Genomic DNA, 17,221 nt, shown 5'->3' on the forward strand with positions numbered 1-17,221 from the left:
ATAAACAAATAGAGTTTCATTATTTGTATATTTGAGCATTAAATAGTTTTGAGCTCAGTTGTATAAAGACGGGAGGCCGTACAGAATACGTATGGTACCTTAAATTAAGTATTTTAAATCGTCAAAACAATGAGTATTCCACATGCCGTTTTCACGGTAGTGACATATTACAGGAAGGAAACGGGCAGCAAAACATTTCCCCAGGCAAAATTTATGAAAATAGAAGTAGACTACTGCACTACCTACGTTTATCAGTCGTGCAGTAGTGTACTTGACTTTCATGTGTCTACTGACATGCCACTATTTTGGGGGACTTTTGGTACCCGGTTGGGCTGTGCTGCAGCGGCTTTCGTTCTCTTGTCCGCTCCTCTACCTCCTTCCCCCACCGACATCAAAATAATATTTTTACGATTCACACAAGCCCTCATGCGTGCCCTCTTTTGCTTGGATAAAAGGAATCGAAAGGGAAACGATTGCTCCGCAGGCTAGAGGGCTTTATTTTTTCAACTCGTTTTTCGACACTGGTATTATGATTTTAACACAACATCATCTGACGATTCGATTATCGTTATTTCAGAACACAGTCCGGACAAGAGACACTTAAACCCATGACTATTTCCTCGTTTCCAGGACTTTTTCCGCCGAGGTGACAAGCAGGAAGGGCGGTAAATCCCGGCGAAAAGGCCTTGGGATCTTTTTATTCTCAGCCCTGCATTGTACCCGCTCTCTACTGAGGAAGCAATTTAAAATAGCCAAAAGAAAAACGCCACACACCAAACTTACAACACGCACACACTTTATCAGTGGAAAGGTCAAATTTCAATTTAAGAAGGTATCGCAATGATGGTGTGGACCTTTACAAAAATGATTATATTTAAGTAAATTAATGATAAAAAATTAAGTAATTAAGAAGATATACATATTGGAAGAGTCAATTACCAGTCTGTCCTCTTGATAATGAGGTTCTCAATGAGGACAGTTAACCGTGAGCCGTGAAACGTCGAAAAATGTTAACCGTTAAGCGTGAAAGTGACCAAAAAAATACAAGTTAGCCGTAATAAAAATTAAGAGCATTTAGCTTGATTTTTTTAAATTACGAAAAATGGGATAGATAGTACTTTGAAATATTTAGAGTCTTAAGGAGACTTTAGAACACTCGATACCTTTTTAACACCTTTGCTTTCTCAGGGTCCCTCTACTTGCTTTTCCCTCTCCTAGACTCAGTTTAGACTCTCTCTCGCTTCAAGGGAATTGAGAGATCCTGGGAACAAGGCTGACCAGAAAATATTCTATACGTCAACTGAGACCCTACTAGTAATTAACACAAGGTACATTTCTTTGCTTTTTATATAAGTTAACGTTAACCTTGACGGAAAAAAAAGATAACCGTTAGCCGTGAAAAGGCAAATTATTTAACCGTCAGCTGTTAGAGGCTCCCCCTCCCCCCCCCCCCCCCACCTCCCCCACTGAGACACTGTTAAAATTCATTGTAAATGAGTAGAATATGTATGTGTATCAGTTTGAAATGCAGAATGAACATGAAGTAAAAGTTACGAAGATCTTAGAAGATATCTAAGCAACGCTAGCGGTTACTAGTAGGCCTGAAAAATTTCGAATCCCGTTCATGCAAGCCTGGATTTTTCAGGCATAATTGCAGCTGCTTGAGTTGCTAGCTAACTGTGATGATCTTACTAAATTTAATTTCGTTTATTCTAAAGTGACTCAACAAAGATAATCCTTGCACACAGTCTTATGTTCTCAGATTATACATTCGATTCAGATCTCCAGCGAAGGCCAGTAACGTGGGAAAAAGAATTTGTGGTAAGAAAATTGTCTTAAATTCATCTCTTAATCAAGGTCCACGTTCACCACCCGACAGGAAGAAAGGATGTGTGCCGTGGAACAGTTTCCAGCCAAAGCTGAAATTCATCCAATCAGATCGCTGCGATAAGCAATGCAAATTTCCAGAACAAAAACAAACGGTCGAATAACCTCTCCGTTAAGGTGGGCGTTTAAAGCTGAATTCAAAATTTTACTACATACATATAAAGGGATTTTCTACAAGACACTATACGAAATGTGAGGATCGAGGCTGATTTTCCAACGCAAGTAGTTATTCCTTTATTCCCCACCCAACATCATTATTCCGATGATTATTCCCACCCCAAAAAGGGGATTATTTCAGTATTCCAAATACACATTTCCGTTATCCGTGATCATTAAGAAGGATGCTGTCTCTTCCTTTCACAATACCCTAAATGCCTCCGACCCCAAAATTTCTTTCACTATTGAACTTGAAAACAGTGGTCAAATTGCCTTCCTAGACACCTTGGTTTCCAGAAGAAATGGTGTTGTTGTTATTGATGTGTATCGGAAGCCAACACACAGATCGATACTTGGATTTCTCTTCTCAGCATGATATAAAACACAGAATCAGTACGGCCTCGACCCTTCTGTTCCGGGCATCCAACCTCCCCAGCAGTCATAAAGGAAAAACTCGTGAAACCAATTACGTTAGGGCCGCATTAGAAGCTAATGGCTACCCTTCGCCTGTTATTTCTACCATCCTCAACAAGAAGCCACCGGTACCCCTACCTACAGTGCCTCCATCAGAAGAACTGATTTCTATGTTTTTCAAATGGGTCGAACCATCGGATACGTATCAGGGTTATGCATGCCTCCCTTACATCAGTGGCCTAACCGAACCCTTTACAAGATTACTCCGTAACCATGAAATCCGCGTCGTCAACAAACTGTTCAAAATTCTTCAACAAGAATTCCCATCCCCAAAGTACCGACAACCTTCAGATCTTCAATGTGATGCTGTTTATAAAATCCCATGTAAAGACTGTTCATGGAGCTACATAGGAGAAACCGGAAGATGCTTCCAAACCCGTAAAAAGGAACATCAACGAAACTTGAAAAACTACACAAAGGGCTCAAATGTTGCTAACCCTTTGATAATGCTTGCGTTATTGACAAAGGCAATTACCGCGTTCGAAAAACACTAGAATCTTGGCACACAGCTACATGTAAAACCGTTGACGTGGATAATAACTCAAAACCGTTGCCTAGGCAATACTCCATTTACTGTAATTAGACTTCATCTACATTTTATTTCTTAGCTATTTTCACACAGTTTTTGTATTCTATTCTTTTTAAATTTTTTTTTCTTCATTTCGTATATATTTCCATCCGCGCGCTAACTTTTTTCATTCGTTAAAGGCTATAGACTGATAGCCGAAAGCTTATATTTTAAACCCTTTTTTAACGAGAGAACGTTTTTTACTTCAAAATGCATTATCCTGGTTACAGTTCTATTTTTACTAATACATATTTAGTTGTTATACTGTGCACTGCCGAGCTGTTTTCACTCACGTTATCAGTAATCTTGTTTTCCACCAAAACAAAAGGAAACGTTCGCATGTTCTCGGAGGATTAGTTGGGTACACCAACATGGCTGCCGTGACGTCACGTGTCCTACCGTCCCGCAAAAAAGCATGATACAAAATCACAGTCCACGGTGAATTAAACATCCGATTCTCATTTCACGGATGTCTATTGTCAAACATCACGGTTCACGGTGATAACCAAAATCACTTTTCACGAGGAACTGAAAAGCCAGGCCATTTCACGCGAGAAGTAAAGAAGACAATTCACGGTTCACGAAAATTCTCTTTACCACCCTCTTTTTTCTCTACGAGCAGAACTTCTGCTATTACACGATTTAACAGTTACTATTGTTTGCGGTTTCTATTAATTATGACGCTTTTCTTTGTTTTTTTCCGGGTTTCTAATGAAGCTATTAGCAGCTTGCAGTTGAATTTATTGCAATTTCTAGTAAAGTAATTGTTGCATATTTTTAACGATCATCAGTTGTCAATTAATGACAATGTATCTTTTTTGTATACTTTGTAATTATTTTCCGTAGTTTTTCCCTTTTCTTTTTGTTCTTTAGCTAATTTACACGAGTTCCCTGTGTTGGATAACTATATTGAGTAATATATGTGGCTCGTAAAATAAAGCTTACTGAATTGTGACATCTGGAGTTGATTCTATTGAGTTTTGTATTTTCTCTTGATGGTATGCGGCCTGCAGCACGGATGATTGGCGTTAAGCTGTTTTAGGTAGTAATATTGGAAAGCATTGAAAATAAACAAAATTAAACATGTTCTACAATACTTCCATATCGCCCCCGCACAATTATATACTTTGAGCTTTGAGAGAGTTACATGGAGAAATGACCTCTTCTTGTTGAGTTTTAGAGCACTGTCCGTTTTTTCTCCATGGAAAAACTCTTAAGAAAGACCTGAAACTAAAGTTGATTCCTTCGAGACAAGTGGTTTCTCGTGACGTCAAAAGTGTTTACGAAAACCAGCTTAAAAAAACGTTGAGGCTCTTCAGCCCAGTCACCAAGGAAAAACCTCACAATTAAAATATATTTTACCCGATTCACTCAACCAAAGTGTGCAAATACTAAGCTACTGGTTGAAAAGGAAACAATGACGTTATAAACACTTTGATTTTTCGCTGAATCATCTTTCTGTTCACAGGCGTAGGTAGTAACAAAGCAACAAAAAGTGCCTTTTTGTTTTTGTAGAATCATCCTAATAAAATTAATTGTTATCATATTTCTTTCCTGTTTAGTTTCCATAGCAATTCAACTTCTTACTTGTATAAAGAAAAAGGGCCACTGCAAAACTGAATCAGTTCTCATTTGATCAAGTTTGAGAGAAGGTAGCCAATCCTTTAGCCCAGTGCTGGTAAGTGATTTATTTAGAAAGTATCGATTGTTGGCTTTTTTCTGGTCTTCTTTAGTCACTTTTAGTTATTCAGGATGATGTTTTAGAACTGGATATCGGCCTAAATTTTCTAGTCATTGTCATACGTGAAAAATTAAATGTATATAGTTTGAGATCATTTTCCATGGAAAATTATTGAGATGAACTCGATTCCGACCTCCTATTGACAAAGGCTAAATCTTAGTACTTACTAAGAAAAGAAGGTTTAATTTCCAACTAAATATTTCTATATAGTGTTGTTAAATCAAACTATCCGAACTTAAGAATTTGACTGCTGATTTGTCTTAATCTTCCTCCAATCCTATCTGATTTTAATATATTGTGAGAAATGCTTCACTTTGTGGTTTTATCATGAAGTCAGTGCTACCATTTCAGTTCAGTAACAGTTTTCAATTAATATGATAATCAATCTTCGTTTGACGGGCTCTATTCCAGACCTTTAGTACTTCATTGAGGTTTGTAATGCTTGTTGCATTTTATTAATCATTTATTCAAGTTTTCGGCCATTTTGGTTGATTCTCCAGCTGATCTAACCACATTGCTTTGTTCGGCTTGAATACATCGGTGGTCTTGACAAAAAATAGGCACGCATTGCGTACCTGTGGTAGTGCAGTAATACGGCGCTTTATTCCAGAACTGTCAAGTGAGGTGCGTTTTGTTTTCCAGGAGATTCAAGTTGTCTTTGCGTAATATGTAGCTTTAATAGTACACGATATTGTTTTGGTACCATATATCATTGTAGTGCCATGGCAGATGTGTTAGGTAAATAGCCCCCTGAGAAGACATGTGGTTACTAGTAAAATACTAAACCCAGAAAGATGGGGGAAAATAAAAGAGAATCGAGAAACATTGGCTTCGAGCCTGACACGTTTATCATTTTCAAGTTCCCTTGCAAGTTCTTCATCACCACAAGCCTCTGATAGCTCTTCAAGACAAAAGTTCACTGAGGTTAATCCCTGTCCTGCGGGGTTAGTGTTTAGATGAGTGACCTCAAAATAAGCGACTTTCTGTCAGAAACAAAGGACCGAAAATTCTATTTTAACGCTCAACAAATGCGAACTAAGCAAGGTGCAGATTTTGTTAGCCTGCTTTATGCAAAATAAATCTTGATGCAAAAGTAAATAAATATTGATTAGCAGATATACACTTTTTAGGAGGAGCAGAAGGAAGTTTTCGGGAAGTATCGATCGACAATAAAATATTTTGCCATCAGTAACAAAATTTGCGTCATGAGAACAACATAAATTTTGAACTGCGAATATAAACAGTTACTATCAGCGAAAAACATTTTGGAGATTTTTGCTACCTTCAATTTTATCTATTGTACTATTGGCTGCACAAGTAAATCGCAAAATCGAAAGTGACGTCGATTTCAGCGGCCGCCATGATCAAGTTACCTTGAGTGTTTACTAACAACTCGCGAAAAAAGGACAAATCTGTGTCAAAATGATGGCAAGACACCTGGTTTTTGTTTTTGTTAGTTTGCTTTCTTTTCTTTCAAGTGTTATAAAATTTGACAAGAAATGTGCAAATTCAACACAAAGATCACAATTACCCAACCCTTGAGGTTGACCATTGTTTCCGCAAAGTCAAAAATTCACTCTCCTAGACGAGGCTTCCAATCGACCTGTTTATTTTCGTGAGTTATGCACACGCTGCGGGCCTATTGTCACCACGGATTTGCACTCTAGCCGATCTTACGCTCTCAAAATCTTACACTCTTACAACCCGGTGACATAGTGTGTGGTGCATTTACAGTTGACTACCACAAAAAATACGGAATTAATTACAGCAACTGCCAGCATCTCGGCGCCAAGTCTTGATAAACCTTTTTTGTTTCGTAGTGTTTTCTCTGAGTATGCTGCGTTGGATCCACAATACACGAAAATGATTAATTATCTTACGTTTTCTTTTTCTGTAATTTCAGTAGAACATGAAACAAGAAATGGGCATAATGCGGGCATTGTTGCTTGTAGTAGCGACACTCGTTCACGCTGTTAGTGTCACAGCTGTGCCATATGGCGGGTATAGTAAGGTTTACAGGCTTGATGTGACCCAAGATGTCACACTGGAACGTGCAAGCAGGAACTTCAACTATTTGCGGTACCTCATCGTGGCCTGGCATCCAGGATTTCCGAACAAACGATCCCTGGTGCAGTTTGAGAATCCGCCTACCATTTGCAAACCTTATCAGATTGAATCTGCCACGATGTTCCTGTATTACGAATATTCCCATAAGGCGAGCTATGAGACTGAAGAATCTGTCCCTTTCATTAATCGGATTTTGGAGCTGCATTTAATGAAGAAGTCCTGGAGAGAGGCTCAGGCGACTAGCTCTCATCGCCTTTCGGGTGTTGTTTGGTCATCGCCAGGAGTTGGTCTGGATGGTACTGATGCTGAAGCTTATCCAGTTGGGGGAACAGTTACAATATCCCGCTATACCCGGAAGGGTTTCGTGAGGTTTGATGTCACCGATGCAGTTAGACGCTGGAGATACGGAACGCCTAATTACGGACTGGTAATTCGCGCAAAAAACGAAAGAGAAAGAGGCAGAGATGTCCGATTTACGAGCAACGCCAGTCGTGATGCATCTAAGCACGCCTATATTCTTTTAAAATGTAAGGGAACCCTGCCGAAGATTTCTGTATCAGCTACCTTAAAGCCACCTTTGTAAAGCAGTTAGCATCGGTTCCCAATTTTAATTTTAATTTTAGTGCGTGCGTGCAAGGAGAATTCCCCTTACGGCGCCTTTGCTTCAATTCTCGCTCGCTTTCACGTATACTCCCCACTGGACAGCATCGCATAGTTGATTATCGACCCGGCAATTCATATATCAAACCACTTATGGAATTTTTTTTCAATTTTAGTTGATTTTTGGCACTCAATGATATATCTATATCTAAAAGGGCCGTTGAGAATCTGAGTACATTGCTCATAAACAAGATTCTCCAGCAAATAAATCAAATGATAAGGAAGCTTAAAAACAGTTAAACACTGGATCTTTCCGTCTATTTAGGTACTGCCAATAACTGAAAATCTTGACTTTTTTGAAGCGTTCTTTAACTTCAATTCAATATGCTTAGTTTAAAGAGGATTTCATTTCATTTAATTAACTTGAATTGAAATGAGCGCGCATGAATCTTTTGACTTGTACTTAAAAGTGGGCTACCCCGGCCGGTCACCCTGCAGTTGATCTTGTAGTCACAACTTCTACTTGTCAACATAGTTTGTATGGAACCACAATCCGACAGGATTCCACTCTGTGACTGAAGACGATGACTGAGTTCGCATTTTTCCCTTTTTCTAGCCGAAGGTGAAAAAAATCATGTATCTCAATTGAAATTATCAAAATAATTGAAGAGCAATTTTTCCATCACGGGCAGTGCTCAGTGCTCAGACCTACAACACCCTTCCGAGAATCATTAGACAAGTAGAGACGTTCAGCAAACTTAAAATAAAACTAAACGACCTCAGTACGAGTTGCCTTTATAACATATTACAGGAAGGAAACGGGCAGCAAAACATTTCCCCAGGCAAAATTTATGAAAATAGAAGTAGACTACTGCACTACCTACGTTTATCAGTCGTGCAGTAGTGTATTTGACTTTCATGTGTCGACTGACATGCCACTATTTTGGGGGACTTTTGGTACCCGGTTGGGCTCTGCTGCAGCGGGTTTCGTTTCCTTGTCCGCCCCTCCACCTCCTTCCCCCACCGACATCAAAATAATATTTTTACGATTCACACAAGCCCTCATGCGTGCCCTCTTTTGCTTGGATAAAAGGAATCGAAAGGGAAACGATTGCTCCGCAGGCTAGAGGGCTTTATTTTTTCAACTCGTTTTTCGACACTGGTATTATGATTTTAACACAACATCATCTGACGATTCGATTATCGTTATTTCAGAACACAGTCCGGACAAGAGACACTTAAACCCATGACTATTTCCTCGTTTCCAGGACTTTTTCCGCCGAGGTGACAAGCAGGAAGGGCGGTAAATCCCGGCGAAAAGGCCTTGGGATCTTTTTATTCTCAGCCCTGCATTGTACCCGCTCTCTACTGAGGAAGCAATTTAAAATAGCCAAAAGAAAAACGCCACACACCAAACTTACAAACACGCACACACTTTATCAGTGGAAAAGTTCAAATTTCAATTTAAGAAGGTATCGCAATGATGGTGTGGACCTTTACAAAAATGATTATATTTAAGTAAATTAATGATAAAAAAATTAAGTAATTAAGAAGATATACATATTGGAAGAGTCAATTACCAGTCTGTCCTCTTGATAATGAGCTTCTCAATGAGGACAGTTAACCGTGAGCCGTGAAACGTCGAAAAATGAATGTTAACCGTTAAGCGTGAAAGTGACAAAAAAAATACCAGTTAGCCGTAATAAAAATTAAGAAAAATAGCTTGATTTTTTTAAATTACAAAAAATGGGATAGGTAGTACTTTGAAATATTTAGAGTCTTAAGGAGAGTTTAGAACACTCGATACCTTTTTAACACCTTTGCTTTCCCATGGTCCCTCTACTTGCTTTTCTCTCTCCTAGACTCAGTGTAGACTCTCTCTCGCTCCAAGGGAAGGGAGAGATCCTGGGAACAAGGCTCAATACGTCAACTGAGACCCTACTAGTAATTAACACAAGGTACATTTCTTTGCTTTTTATATAAGTTAACGTTAACCTTGACGGAAAAAAAAGATAACCGTTAGCCGTGAAAAGGCAAATTATTTAACCGTCAGCTGTTAGAGGCTACCCCTCCCCCCCCCCCCACCTCCCCCACTGAGACACTGTTAAAATTCATTGTAAATGAATAGAATATGTATGTGTATCAGTTTGAAATGCATAATGAACATGAAGTAAAAGTTACGAAGATCTTAGAAGATATCTAAGCAACGCTAGCGGTTACTAGTAGGTCTGAAAAATTTCGAATCCCGTTCATGCAAGCCTGGATTTTTCAGGCATAATTGCAGCTGCTTGAGTTGCTAGCTAACTGTGATGATCTTACTAACTTTAATTTCGTTTACATGCCTTCTAAGGTGTCTCAACAAAGATAATCCTTGCACACAGTGTTCTCAGATTATACATTCGATTCAAATCTCCAGCGAAGGCCAGTAACGTGGGAAAAAGAATTTGTGGTTAGAAAATTGTCTTAAATTCATCTCTTTATCAAGGTCCACGTTCACCACCCGACAGGAAGAAAGGATGTGTGCCGTGGAACAGTTTCCAGCCAAAGCTGAAATTGATCCAATCAGATCGCTGCGATAAGCAATGCAAATTTCCATAACAAAAACAAACGGTCGAAAAACCTCTCCGTCAAGGTGGGCGTATAAAGCTGAATTCAAAATTTTACTACATAAAGGGATTTTCTACAAGACACTATACGAAATGTGAGGATCGAGGCTGATTTTCCAAGTTTCCAACGGAAGTAGTTATTCCTTTATTCCCCACCCAACATCATTATTCCCACCCCAAAAAGGAGATTATTTCAGTATTCCAAATACACATTTCCGTTATTCTTTTGTCATTATTCCTCTTTAACTCTCGAAACTCACTCTTTTTGTGAATTAATGTGCTAAGGCACCTTGGTGTTACGGTCAGCGGGCCTGACTCCTGACTAACTCGTCGAAAACTTGGGCTGAGACTGACAATTAATATTTAAACATTTCTAATTTAAAAATATCTGTCCAGTAGTCACTATTTAGCCAAAAAAGTCGCCAGTTAAGGCTTTAAATTCTGGTAAGCACAAACTGTTGTATACAGAAGCTTCCGTGATTTTCAGAAGTGATATGCGGGCATGTGATTTATTGTCCATTCGTGTGCCAACATCGCTTATTGCGTCTCCGATCCAGTAGTCTCCGATCAAGGAGTAGTGCCTTAAGAAAAATCATAGTCGTTATCATAAAGAACAAAAAAATAATGCGGGTAAGAGAACCGTTCAATGAAATCTGTCCACGTCGTAACGTTTTTATGACCTTTGGGAAGTTCTAAATTATTTATGCTAATTTATTTCAGAGTGTTCACGTGATTTGACTAGCACCTGTACTCAAAATCCCATGAGGCCAATTTGCGCAAGTTTCATTTATGTATGAGAATTCCACGATAAGTTAGGAGTTCGAACTAGAGGCATGGCTGGAGCACTTGGAATTATTTTATTTGCCTACACATGCTTAGTTTTTCTAGTTAACCATAGGATATATATGATGCAGTGCAATCCGCTGTCTAGACCCGGTAAGAGTCGTTTATTAAAATTATAGAGGCAGTGTTATGGTCTTGAAGAGCGTGATGTCCTCGCGAACCGATCGTGGCAACGGTGAAGTTGTACAGTTTTTGTAAACAGTTCATATTTACAGTTTGAAGTTTTAATCATGAATTCGCCAACCTTTTTCACTTTTTAGGAGTATATCAAAGCGATATGGGTGATTTGCGCTCTTCTGGCCACCTACAGGTAAGAATTTGCTGTCAGTTGAAATGTGTGTTGCGTTAGCTGGAAATGTTATGCTGTATAGTACAACGAGAAAATGCGGAAATCCTTTCTTGATTCGAGGCACAAGAATTTCTGACTTAGCCGGAAGTTAAGATAACTTATTGCTGATTGTTTGCGTTGAGTTTCTGTTTGTAAATTAAAAGTAAACTGCTGGTTGCTCGAAGATTTGTCGATGATGGGTACCACTCAGCTACACGCTTAACGATGTTTGAAGTCTGTCAAATATAAGTCAAGGTTAACTTTCTTGGTTTTCGTTTAATCTATTGTCATTTTGTGATCTTTCTAGGCTGATGGGTCGCATCATAACAGAAGGTAATTAAAACATAGTGAATAAAATTTCTGGAGTTTCGGCGAGAGACAAAACCACGATTAAGCGGAAGGGTGTCAAAGTCGATTTCATGAACCAACACCCCCATGCACCGTGTAAATCGACTTTTATATCGCCCACGTAACACAAGGTTTCTTTATGGGATTGCTTATTGTTCGAGTGTTTAACTAAACGCAGAGTGAGCTTTGTTGACTACTTTAGTTCCTTTGCATTTCTTACTTTATTTACTGTGATAAATTAAAGCGTGCAGTTGCTTCGACATTTTCTTGTTTCGCCGTGACAATATTTTTTATCACCGCGATTACTGTTCTTGTATTTGAACTTACTATGGCACTGATGTATAATTGTGTGTTTTCGTGACTCAACATAATTTTTGAACTACAGTTAGTTCATCGAAGATGGTTTCGTAAGTCGATTTTAAAAGGGTTTTCTTACCGTCCACTGATGGCCAAATCATTATGCAGTTGGTTGTAAAAAGATTCGGGGGGGTTGGTTAAATTGCTTTCATTCAACAATATCTGCTGTTTGGTGTACCGTCTCAGCCACGTTTTCTTTCGAGATTTTTGCCCTGCTATTGCATTACTAAATTCAGTCAAGCAGTATTAATGCGAAAAATTAATTTACTAAAGCACTTAAGGTGCATGAAAATCTCACAGCAATGTAGGCAGAGATTGCAAAACAAAGTGTCAAATCCTTTTTTTATAGTAATTATATCAACTTATATCCAATTTTCTATTGCTGCCTGAGCAATACTATCATACTACTATTATTTTATTTATTTATTATGAAGCCAATACAGTACACACATTAGTACAGCTGAGGCATATTTGCTGTTATTTTTATTTCAGAGAACAACCCAATATAAGACGTATACGTTTTGAGCCCTCCTATTTAGATTTCCACGAAAAGTAAGTTAGTGTCTACTTCTTTAAAATATTTGTAAATGAGGGCTTATGTTGATTAATACTATTAATACTTATTCATTCCTGTGACAATTGTATGTGATCACATGTGTTACAGCAGACTTTTACGGTGTGATAGAGGTTTGGACGTTTAACATGCTCTCGGATTCAAATATTGAAGTTTAAACTTCAGAGCTGCAAATAATGGCCGGTCAACGGATAATGTCTGGTCAAAAGTAAGTTTTGTCTTGTCAAATCCTTACATGGCCGGACGATTTGTCTGGCCATTTATGCTGGTAGGGAAAAAATTATTGGCGTTTGTGAAAATGGAGGGTGAAAGATGGATACTTAACTGCCAGACCAAGAACTTTTAATAAATGATTCGTAGTAGTCATAGTATATCCGGCTGTCGTTGCAAATTTTCGCTTTGTCATTCACCAAGTCGTCACCACAAATTACGGTAGCTGGTCTTACAGATGTGTACTGGTCACGGCTGTGAATTACTTTATTATTAGTTCGTGTGGGTTTTGTAAACATGATGTGAGAAGGACAACAAAACCTCTCAGTGTCGGTACAATGGTCATGGTACCCTTTGTCTTCAAAATTTAACTGTGAAAATAACAATAACAAGAAAGCAAGTTTAGATTCATTTGTCTACTTGTCAACATTTCTGTGTGAATCACTTAAGCTAAAAATACCGCGATTAACTAAAATTCTATTTTCAATTTATTTATTTATTTATTTATTTACATTTCACGATGAATATTGGATCTAAACACATCTACTTGCTTCAATAAAAAGTGCTCCCAAACATGTTAACATGGACATGCAATTTACTAATATTCCTCATTTAATGAACATGTTGTCTTGTCTGTAACTTGATCTCTTTTTACTGGGTTGCCTTATAAGGCAAACCCAGTCGAGGTCTTCGTTTAGTTTGTTTGTTTTCTTTTTTTTTTTTTTTTCCGTGTCGGTAAAAGTCTTGCCGGTCACTCCCCTGGGAAGTGGTGTCTTTGTGTATATATAGAGCCTTCTGCGCGTATTTTCTTAGGATCGAGAGGGTGGTGGAACTGCGTAGATTTCTCTGGTGGACACAGTAGAATCATTAACTTAGCCTGCAATGGCGTCGAAAGTCATGCAACGCGAATGGCGTTTTAGTGGATCCTTAAACAAAATATACCCTTATGGAGCTCAATAATGGAAAGTCAGTTGGATAAACTAGGCATGAATCTCAAAAGCGACGAGTACTGGACTTCGACAACAATCTCTCGCCCGTCGAGACGAAATCAAAGTGAGCAGTATTTACCTGAAGTACATGGTAATTTGACACAATTGAGTTTCTTGTTAGATAAGAACTTAAGCTTTCACGCTATTTATAGAGAAATAGTAAGAGCTTGTCAAGTTTTGAGCCCCACGTGAACAATGAAACGATCCAAATTTTCTGCCGCTTCTTTTAATTTCGTAACTTCTTCAATGGTCACTGTCTTAAATCTAGACGCCATCTTGGCTCTGATCGAGATACAAGAGATGTTACCATGGCAATTTTGTAATTTCACATGTGAAATTATAAATTAACGCTGAAATTTCGCGCCTAAATTAAGGAGTAATTTGTCACCCATGATATTAAAGATGTAATATCGATGTCAACTATCTAACAACTACAAAAACTAAAAAGTACAAATCAGATAAAGTAAATGTTGAAAACGAAGTCGAGAGGTCTGCCCTCTATAAACCCCCTAAATAAATCAAGCAATTTACAGCTATAGATTTAAAAATTGAACACTTGAAAAACATCGTGATTTAATATTCAAATGATGGTTTTAGCTTAGTTTCGAATAGCCAAAGGCTATCAGCTTCAACAGTCACTCGTGGTGGACCGTTCTGTAACTTAACTATCCTGATAAAAAAGGATTGTTTGTACATGTAACAGTCTCCAGACATCACACACTATTTGGAGACCATTAGGGAACTAATAGTCTGGGTAATGGTAACAAATCTGACCCCAACCAAACTGTCGGCTGTCTGTCGGCTGCTGTGGACAAGGTCCTCTGCAGCCAATCTGTCAGACGTGCACAAGACAAGGGAGTGCCATCCTTAAATAGAAACAGGGGGCCTGCCTTGTTCCTCCTAACATGTAATTTAAGCCAAAAGGGACTGGACGGCCTAGAAAGGAAACTTGCCTCGGCCAATGTGGATGTAGCAACCCTGACAAAAGGGGTCTGTCTTGGAAGCCTTCAGGTGAACGTGCAGGAAGGTTGGAGACTCGCTTGAGTCCACTGTAACGTTAACCACAGCACAGTGAATTCCGAATAATGTAGAAGCCTGAAGTACGCCAGATTACATGCCGCCCAAAACATGCAGTGGTCTGGATCGCTGAGAGACAGAGAGTAAAAGATTACCTTACCAGCAAGGTGATGTCAGTAACAGGAAGGCACGGGGGCAAGAGGCACCAGCAGCACGCTTGATTCCTTGCAACACACATTGTAGTCTTAAGCAGTTCACCAAGGGATCAGAAAATCCTTTTTGATACGCAGGACCTGTACTGCAGCTAAATACACCTTAATCGTGGAGGGCTGGACCGGAGCAGCCAAGTGGACAACCAAGAGGCACAATATCCATTGGTCTCCAGGACATGGATAGTTAAGTGGGCTGAGCTTTCCTGTTTGCTGGCCGAAAATCCACAACTCTTTTCTGCCAGCCCCTCTGCTAGGAACTGCTGGCACTGCGCTTCAAGAGAGGGCTGGTCAAGTCTGCGAGTAAGTTGCTGGGCACAGGGGTTGGAAAGGGGTGGGCATCTTTTGTGAGAAGCCTGAACTCCTGCCAATGGAAGCACCAATTTATTTTGAACACCAGGCATGTGCTGGGAAGTAAATGAGAAGTTAAAACAAGCCTCAGCCGCAAAGAGCTTACATAGTAAGAACTTAAAACAAGGGATTCAGGGATGTCCATGAGACCAGAACAAGTTTGATGACAGCCTCATGGTCAGAGCAAAACAGGATATGCTCCCGGAACCACTGTGAACCCCAGACGTGCGTGGCAACAGCAAGAGGGAAAAGCTCCTGGGCCCCAGGCCCCGCTGAACTAATTGCCTTAAAAATAAAGGCTGAACCCAAGTGAGCCTGTTGCGTCTGATGTGACTTCCATGTTTGCAGCAGCTGACACACCTGGGAAGAGCAAAAACTGACCCCATGCCAAGGAAAGAGGAACTCTTCCTTCCATTGCATGTCCAAGTGGAATTCAGCATTCAAATGAATAGGGTGATCCCGCCGTTGAAAACAGCAAAGAAGATCAATCATGTGGCAAAGAAAAGTCCGACCAGGCCACACCACCTTGACTGCAGTTGTGGGTGGCCAATTAGGGACTCTAGCTGGTTTACTGGATTTTGTACAGAAGTACTGAAAGTTGCTGTAGGTTAGCAATAATTTGTGGTGGAGGTTGTGAGATGAGAGCAGCTGGTGTACTTTGAAGTAGTGGTGCTGTAAAGTGCTGCTTGAAGTGTGTGAGTAGCTTGTTAGGCGACGTGTCCGGTCATTTGTCGGTGACATGTTGGCCGATACGTTGACCGATGTATAATTTAGCCACTTCTTTTCTGTCTGCTGGTCAAGGAGAACATTAAGACTTTTTGTACTACATGTAGATTGGTGTGAAATGTGCTAGACTATCTGGTCAAAGTGTTGACTGTGTTTATATTTCTGAACATAACTCAAGGCTGCTGCCTAAGAAAATTTTAAAGGGGCCCTCAGAGCTAAACGCTGAGAACTTAGGAGCCCAACATATGAAGTGAAAGGTGTTGCTGTGAAAAATCAAGGCGCCCAGAGCTATTCTTTGGGAGCCCCAGGCTACCGGGCTCCTGTTAGGCAACAGCCTGGTAACTTATAGTATTTTAGATTTATTATGCTCAAAAACTTGTTTAGTGCCGTTTGTGATGCCTTAATTTTCACTCATTCAAGTCAGTATTGAAATTTTATAGGAATTATATTATTGTCCTTTGAATAATAATAATATTATTGATGGTATCTATTTAAATTTTAGATCTGTGGGTATGCCAAGTATACGAACAGTGGCCATCATAAATCCTCACACAGATCAGAATTTACAACTGCAATCTATATCTGGTAGCACAGTTCATTTCCATGCTTCCTTTTTTCAATCAAAAGTAAGTTTTTGTTCAAGACATTCTTGTGAAAGTTTCGATGCATAACTTAATTTGGAAAGAAAGTGTGTGCTTTTACTCATAGATGCTATTTTCTTTAAATCTCTTTCTTTAGGTAGTTCATCCTTTAGGAAATACAACATTTGAAATAGTTTTTCTAGCAAGACTGGTTGGAAATGTTGAAAATACTTTATTTATTCACACCTCCAAAGGAGTTTATCCATATCAGGTAGTATGTAGCTTCCATAACTTAAATTTGTTGTGCACAATTTGCTGTTTATACATGTAAGTTCAAAACCAAAAGAGAGAAGTGATCTTTGCATGTAGCTGGACAATTTAAGCAAATAGACATGTTCCAAACTGAGTGGCTTTATTGCTTTAATTTTTTTTAATTATTTATTTATTTATTTATTTATTAAAGGAAAAAACAGTTACAAAATAAAACAAACCAGTGAACAGAAATAGAGAGTACATGAAATTACAGGTATATGGCAGCTAAATACAACATGTCTGAAAAGTGCATTGATATCATATATTACGGTAAGGC

The 17,221-nt window shown here is 39.0% G+C and overlaps 2 protein-coding genes across 2 annotated transcripts in view; both read left to right on the forward strand.

The window, feature by feature from the left end:
* The first annotated feature begins 5,419 nt into the window (after positions 1-5,419).
* LOC138015967 (uncharacterized) lies at positions 5,420-8,262 on the forward strand. Its single transcript, XM_068863116.1, has 2 exons — positions 5,420-5,450; positions 6,733-8,262. The coding sequence occupies exon 2, from the start codon at positions 6,736-6,738 to the stop codon at positions 7,474-7,476; it is 741 nt and encodes a 246-aa protein (XP_068719217.1). The 5' UTR covers positions 5,420-5,450; positions 6,733-6,735; the 3' UTR covers positions 7,477-8,262.
* A 2,616-nt stretch (positions 8,263-10,878) lies between these two features.
* LOC138017007 (transmembrane protein 131-like) overlaps positions 10,879-17,221 on the forward strand; it is a 33,556-nt gene continuing 27,213 nt past the window's right edge. The window contains exons 1-6 of the mRNA XM_068864208.1: positions 10,879-11,035; positions 11,203-11,252; positions 11,578-11,603; positions 12,468-12,527; positions 16,554-16,677; positions 16,790-16,903. Of these exons, the coding sequence (XP_068720309.1) occupies positions 10,933-11,035; positions 11,203-11,252; positions 11,578-11,603; positions 12,468-12,527; positions 16,554-16,677; positions 16,790-16,903 (477 nt within the window). The 5' untranslated portion in view covers positions 10,879-10,932. The remainder of the gene's footprint in view (positions 11,036-11,202; positions 11,253-11,577; positions 11,604-12,467; positions 12,528-16,553; positions 16,678-16,789; positions 16,904-17,221) is intronic.

This window comes from Montipora capricornis, chromosome 9 (assembly GCF_036669925.1).
Source record: "Montipora capricornis isolate CH-2021 chromosome 9, ASM3666992v2, whole genome shotgun sequence".
NCBI lineage: Eukaryota > Metazoa > Cnidaria > Anthozoa > Scleractinia > Acroporidae > Montipora > Montipora capricornis.